This window comes from Chiloscyllium plagiosum, chromosome 39 (assembly GCF_004010195.1).
Source record: "Chiloscyllium plagiosum isolate BGI_BamShark_2017 chromosome 39, ASM401019v2, whole genome shotgun sequence".
NCBI lineage: Eukaryota > Metazoa > Chordata > Chondrichthyes > Orectolobiformes > Hemiscylliidae > Chiloscyllium > Chiloscyllium plagiosum.
The window spans coordinates 10,148,474-10,155,751 of record NC_057748.1 but is presented as its reverse complement, the minus strand read 5'-3'; the positions used below and the strand labels follow the sequence as shown (position 1 = coordinate 10,155,751).

General features: G+C 46.7%; 1 protein-coding gene across 1 annotated transcript in view; it reads left to right on the top strand.

The window, feature by feature from the left end:
• LOC122542020 (serine/threonine-protein kinase BRSK2-like) overlaps positions 1-7,278 on the top strand; it is a 175,407-nt gene that overhangs the window by 158,543 nt on the left and 9,586 nt on the right. Inside the window, exons 15-16 of the mRNA XM_043679311.1 lie at positions 4,198-4,204; positions 5,457-5,580. Of these exons, the coding sequence (XP_043535246.1) occupies positions 4,198-4,204; positions 5,457-5,580 (131 nt within the window). The remainder of the gene's footprint in view (positions 1-4,197; positions 4,205-5,456; positions 5,581-7,278) is intronic.

The following is a 7,278-nucleotide window of genomic DNA, read 5'->3' as shown; positions in this document are numbered from 1 at the left end:
CCCCTTGCTGAGATATTTGTATCATCAATAGTCACAGGTGAGGTGCTGGAAGACTGGAGGTTGGCAAACATGGTGCCACTGTTTAAGAAGGGTGGTAAGGACAAGCCAGGGAACGATAGACTGGTGAGCCTGACCTCGGTGGTGGGCACGTTGTTGGAGGGAATCCTGAGGGACAGGATGTACATTTATTTGGAAAGGCAAGGACTGATTAGTGATAGTCAGCATGGCTTTGTGTGTGGGAAATCATGTCTCACAAAATTGATTGAGTTGTTTGAAGAAGTAACAAAGAGGATTAATGAGGCAGAGTGGTAGATGTGATCTATATGGACTTCAGTAAGACATTCGACAAAGTTCCCCATGGGAGACTGATTAGTAAGGTTAGATCTCATGAAATTCAGAGAGAACTAGCCATTTGGATACAGAACTGGCTCAAAGGTAGAAGACAGAGGGTGGTGGTGAAGGGTTATTTTTCAGACTGGAGGCCTGTGACCAGTGGAGTGCCACAAGGATTTGTGTGGGTCCACTACATTTCGTCATTTATATCAATGATTTGGAAGTGAATATATAGGTACAGTTAGTAAGTTTACAGATGGTAACAAAATTGGAGGTGCGGTGGACAGCAAAGAAGGTTGCCTCAGATTACAACAGGATCTTGATCAGAGGGGCCAATGGGCTGAGGAGTGGCAGATGGAGTTTAATTCAGATATATGTAAAGTGCTGCATTTTGGGAAAGCAAATCTTAGTAGGACTTATCTACTTAATGGTAAGGTAAAACAAGGACTGCAGATGCTGAAAACCAGAGTCTAAGGGCTTTTGCCCGAAACATCGATTTTCCTGCTCCTCGGATGCTGCCTGGCCTGCTGTGCTTTTCCAGCACCACTCTAATCTAGGGTTAATGGTAAGGTCCAAGGGAGTGTTGCTGAACAAAGAGATCTTAGAGTGCAGGTTCATAGTTCCTTGAAAGTAGAGTTGCAGGTAGATAGGATAATGAAGAAGGAGTTTGGTATGCTTTCCTTTATTGGTCAGGGTATTAAGTACAGGAGTTGGGAGATCATGTTGCAGCTGTACAGGACATTGGTTAGGCCACTGTTGGAATATTGCGTGCAATTCTGGTCTCCTTCCTGTCGGAAGGATGTTGTGAAACTTGAAAGGTTTCAGACGTTGCCAGGGTTGGAGGGTTTGAGTTATAGGGAGAGGCTGAACAGGCTGGGACTGGAACAGGAGGCTAAAGGGTGACCTTATAGAGGTTTATAAAACCAAGAGGGGCATGGATAGGGTAAATAGACAAGGTCTTTTTCCCTGGTGGGAGAGTCCAGAACTAGAGGGCATAGGTTTTGGTGAGTGAGGATAGATGTAAAAGGGACCTAAGGGGCAACTTTTACAGACAGAGGGTGGTACGTGTATGGAATGAGCTGCCACAGGAAGTGGTGGAGGCTGATACAACTACAGCATTTAAAAGGCATCTGGATGGGTACATGAATAGGAAGGGTTTAGAGGAATATGGGCCAAGTGCTGGCAAATGGGACTAGATTTGGGGCGGCTCAGTGGTTAGCACTGCTGCCTCACAGTGCCAGGGACCTGGGTTCGATTCCCGACTCAGGCGACTGACTGTGTGGAGTTTGCACATTCTCCCCGTGTCTGCGTGGGTTTCCTCCGGGTGCTCCGGTTTCCTCCCACAGTCCAAAGATGTGCAGGTCAGGTGAATTGGCCATGCTAAATTGCCCATAGTGTTAGCTGCATTAGTCAGAGGAAAATGGGTCTGGGTATGTTACTCTTCGGAGGGTCGGTGTGGACTTGTTGGGCTGAAGGGCCCGTTTCCACATTGTAGGGAATCTAATCATCTAATTCTCCCATAGTGTTAGCTGCATTAGTCAGAGGAAAATGGGTCTGGGTAGGTTACTCTTCGGAGGGTCGGTGTGGACTTGTTGGGCTAAGGGCCCGTTTCCACATTGTAGGGAATCTAATCATCTAATTCTTAGATTGGGATATCTGGTCGGCACGGACGAGTTGGACTGAAGGGTCTGTTTCCGTGCTGTAAAATCTCTATGACTCTATGAGGTCTATAAAATCAGATGCACAGATAAGTTAGATAGCTGACAGCTTCTCCCCATGGTAGGACAGTCAAAAACTAGAGGGCATGGGTTTAAGGAGAGAGAACTGAGATTCCAGAGAGGCATTTGGTGGTGAGTGACTGGAACAGGCTGCCAGAGGTACTGGTGGAAGCAAGTACAATGTTGTCATTGAAGAAACATTTGGATAGGTACATGGATGGGAGGAGTATGAAGGATATGGACCAAACACAGGCAAATGGGATGAGATTAAATTGTGAGAACTGGAAGGGGAAAGGCAAATTGGGCCAAAGGACCTGTCTCCATACAGTAGACCTTTTTGACTACTACTCTATCCAGGAGTCAAAGTGTGGTGCTGGAAAAGCACAACAGATCAGGCAGCACATTCGTGATGAAGGCCTTATGCCTGAAATGTCGACTCTCTTGCACCATGGATGCTGCCTGACCTGCTGTGCTTTTCCAGCACCACACTCTCGACTCTGACCTCCAGCATCTGCAGTCCTCACTTTTCTCAGTTTGAGAATTAACAGTGAAATTCACAACTACTTTTGGAGGAACCTGTTTGGGCGAAGTTCACAGGACAGAATCTGATAAGTTAATCATTGTTTCAAGTGTATAAGAGGCATTTGGATGGGTATATGAATAGGAAGGGTTTGGAGGAATATGGGCCGGGTGCTGGCAGGAGGGACTAGATTGAGTTGTGATATCTGGTCGGCATGGACGGGTTGGACCGAAGGGTCTGTTTCCATGCTGTACATCTCTATGACTCTACTCTATCCAGGAGCCAATTGGTGTCAGGCTGATGGTCTTTTTTTTTATCCACGGCTGATTGCAATTCCACTAACCAACCAGCAACCTGTTGCCGACTGAAACCCATTTGTACACATCCCCCAATGCCAGTCTATCGACAGAGAGCTTGGTCTGTGCAGCAGTGTAAACACAACTTATAGTGAGTCTCAGTAACTCTCTTTTGTTTGACATACAACAATTTCTTCCACAGTCCTTGCTTTTTAAAAAAACCCTTTTCCCATTTCAGCCCACATATCAAAAATACCCAAAAAATAAAAAGGTGCTGTCTTTATATGAACATAAGGTTAGGTGTAGGCATGTTCACTGATGATTGCACAATGTTCACTGTTTGCGACCCTTGAATGCCAAATGGAACAATGATGTGGAGGAGCTGATGTTGGACTGGGTCGGACAAAGTTAAAAATCACACAACACCGGGTTATAGTCCAACAGGTTTATTTGGAAACACTAGCTTCCAATGGAACAAGACCTCATCAGTATCCAGGCTTGAGCTGACAAGTGGCAATCCTTGCTTCACAAGGACTAGACAATGACTACCTCCAACAAGAGAGAATCCAGCCATCATCCCTTGACAATGTCATTATCATTGATGGATCCCCTAGTTATCAACATCCTAGGGGTTAATGTTGACCAGAAACTGAACTGGACCAGCCATCTAAATATAGGTCAGAGGTGAAGCGACTCTATAGTGAGTAACTAACTAACTTCCTAAATCCCCAATATCTGTCCATCATCTGCAAGTCAGGAGTGTGATGGAATACTCCCCACTCCCCCTGGATGGGCGCAGCTCCAACAACACTCTAGAAGCTCAAAACCATCCAGGACAACGCAGCCCATTTGATTGGCACCACATCCACAAACATCCACTCAGTAACAGCTACCATTTACAAGATGCACTGCTGTCACTCACCAGGGCTCCTTTGATAGTCTCTATCACATCGAGGAACATAGGCACAGGTACATGGGAAATCGTTACTTGGAAGTTCCCCTCTAAGCCAGTCCCCGTCCTGACTTGGAAACGTAATGCTATTCTTTCAGTGTCACTGGCTCAGAATCCTGTGTGACAAAGCTGTCACTTTAAAAAGGTCATTTTGTCCTTGGGTTTTTCTCAAGGATTCGTAAAGGCAAAGATGCCGAAATGGCTGAGTAGGAGCCTAGTCTAACAATGGCAGGGGAGTGGACAGTTCTCCCATTTCAGGTTTTTTTTTTCTAGTTTGGTTTAATTGTAGCAGAGAAGCTGCTGCAGTGGAGAAAGGTTCCAAGCTTCAGCAGATGATTCCTGACTGGCTTTCTCTCCGAAATCTCTCCTGCCCATAAGGCCCTGAGTTTGAATTTGCCTTTTGCCAAGGCGTGTGTTTGTGGGATGTTACAACAATTGGAACAGCTCCTTAGTTAAGTTACGGTATCGAGACAGTTGGGTTTTCAAATAGTTATTATAAATTCTCTTTTGTTGGTGTTTCAACTGTAGTGTGTAAATTAATTCTGTTTTGCTTAAAGCCAAGTGGTTTGACCAGCTGCATCGCCCCTGGAATATTCACTTCAAATCTACCTTTATAAAAAAGAAAAGGTTAGGGTGGAGGCTGCCTTCTGAAAATATTTTGAGGGGGTCTGGCCTGGTCCATAACACCTGGAACTCCCTCCCTAATGGCACTCAACTTCAAGAACTGGTCCAAGAAGGCAGCTCATCACCACCATCTCTCTGACAATAAATGGCAGTGATTCCCACATCCTGTGAATGCAGTAAACTTCCACACAGAGGTGTATGAGACCCCTGCTCCATCTGACATAGGGCCATGGGAGGCTGGCTGATGGGATAATATTGAGGAAAGTTGTCTGACACTGCACGGTACAAGGGAAAGTTTACACTTTAAGCCTTACTATATCTTGACCATTTAGTGATCTGATCAGCACAGAAGGAAGTTTAGATTAGATAAGATTCCCTACAGTGTGGAAACAGGCCCTTCGGCCCAATAAGTCCACACCGACCCTCCGAAGAGCAACCTACCCAGACTCATTTCCCTCTGACTAATGTACCTAACACTACGGGCAATTTAGCATGGCCAATTCACCTAACCTGCACATTTTTGGATTGTGGGAGGAAACCAGAGCACTCGGAGGAAACCCACCCAGACACTGGGAGAATGTGCAAACTCCACACAGACAGTCGCCCGAGACTGGAATTGAACCTGGGTCCCCGGCGCTATGAGGCAGCAGTGCTAACCACTGAGCCGCCGTGCCGCCCTCTAACATGGCATCTAATCCAGGGTCTCCCACCCACTGAGTCATCAGTGAGGTGAGGGGCTGTGATTTTAGGATCACAAGATCTGAACCACAATCAGTCTTGATTGCACTGATTTCTAACAATCTCTACATTTGTGGGGATGGACGAGTTTTCATTCATTCTCCCAACACCCAATTCCTGGTCCCCCTGGGCAAGAGGGAAAAATGCGTGTTAATCCTGAAGGGAATGTACTTGCTGTCCTACCCAGACTCCCTGTCTCACTTCCTCTTCACCCCTGAAGCAGCCCTCAATCACAATGTCTTGCTGAGTAAAGAACGTTCTCTCTCTCTCCGCAGACTCGCTAAGAAGTCGTGGTTTGGAAACTTCATTAACCTGGACAAAGAGGAACAAATATTCGTTGTCATTAGAGACAAGCCTTTGAGCTCAATCAAAGCAGACATTGTGCACGCCTTCCTCTCAGTGAGACCCCAACTGTTTATTCTTCTGAAACCAGTTTGTTGATGTCTTGCATGTCTTGTTAGCTACGAAGAGTTCGGCCTCTTACTGTTGCTGTGCTCAGCAACGCCGAACAGGGAGGTGGGAGTATTGACACCAGGTCAAGGGGAGCTAGGGCTGGGGAGGGGGTGTGGGTCAGAGTTCACTAACTGGCGCTCACTGTGGTACTCTGGGAAGACCCCGAGTCAGCAGCAAGCACAGGAGGCCTCCTGATTTCTGACCCTGCCCCCTGGTGGATGTGACAGTCCTCCCGGGTGGGACTGTTCTCCTGGGAGACGGGGAAGCAGAGAGGAGATGTGATCGAGGTGTTTGAAGCTCTGGGGGATCTGGACAGAGCATTTCGGGAGAAAGTGTTCCCTTTGATGGAAGGGTTGAGAATAAGAAGGCGTCGATTTAAGGTACTTGGCAGAAGAACCAGTGGAGACATGAGGAGAAACAGCAGAGAGTGGGTGGGACCTGGAACGCAGTGCCTGAGACAGAGTCAGTCGAGGCCATTAAGGAGGGATTGGACTGTTACCTGAAAAGGAAGAATGTACAGGGTTACAAGGAGAAAGCAGGAGAGTGACACGAGGGGAAATGCATTTCCATAGGACCAGCACAACATCATGGCTGAATGGCCTCCTATGCTGTAACAATACTGTGAGAATTTGTCTCAATACCCTTGCTGTCAAAGAGAGAGGTTGGGGCAAATGCTTAATACAAGGCCCATGTTTCTCATCATCACCTTCGTCCTTGGTTGGGAAAGTGCACATGCAGGAAGCCAAACCCGGTTAGGATCAAAGGTCATATGTTCCACTGAGATCCCAGCCTGGTCTTTCTACCTCACCTGTACTCTTTGTTCATGGATCCATAGTGGGAGGAACAGGGAATGCTCTTCTAGAGTGGCCAACGTTTGTGAAGGAGGGCACTTTGATCCTGACTGGAAGGGTTGTGGTGCTGGTGACTGTAACGATGAGGGTTTAAGTGGCAGTGATAGTAACCATGAGTGTGGATTGAGGGGTACTAGCATCTACGAGGTGGGGAACGCCAAGCTTTCAAGCATTGCTTTTCTGAAAATCATGTCTCCATTGGTTCTTCTGCCAAGTACCTTAAATCGACGCCTTCTTATTCTCAACCCTTCCATCAAAGGGAACACTTTCAGAACACTGAACGTGAGACGTCTTGTAAATGTGGGTTATTTTGTATCATTATCTTGATTTAATTCAGGCTGTCTGTTCTCCCCACTGATAGAAGGCCTCTTGAAATCCCTTTCATTTAGCTTACCAGCCCAAGATGGCTGCACAATGCCTTCTATAGAGATGGCTGCCGTGCTTATCCCTGTGACGACAATCTAACACCATCTTGTGACTGATACCGGGAGTGCGGTGCACAAGTAACTTTAAAAGGACAGGACAAATTTAGTTCTGTCAAGAAATGTGGGACTGTAAGGCAAATTTTTAAAACTGTGTGGGTGTGAGTATGGTTGTATGGGGATGTGTGGGTTTAGTTGTGTGTGGGTCTGGGTGCGTGTGGATATGTATGTATGGGTAAGTGTATGTGGCGGGGGGGCGTAGGTGTGTGTATGTGTGGGTCTGGGTGGGTGTGAGTATGGAGGTTTGTGGCTAAGTTTGTTAAGTCTGCGTTTGTGAAGATATGTGGATATGGATGTATGTGGGTAGGTGT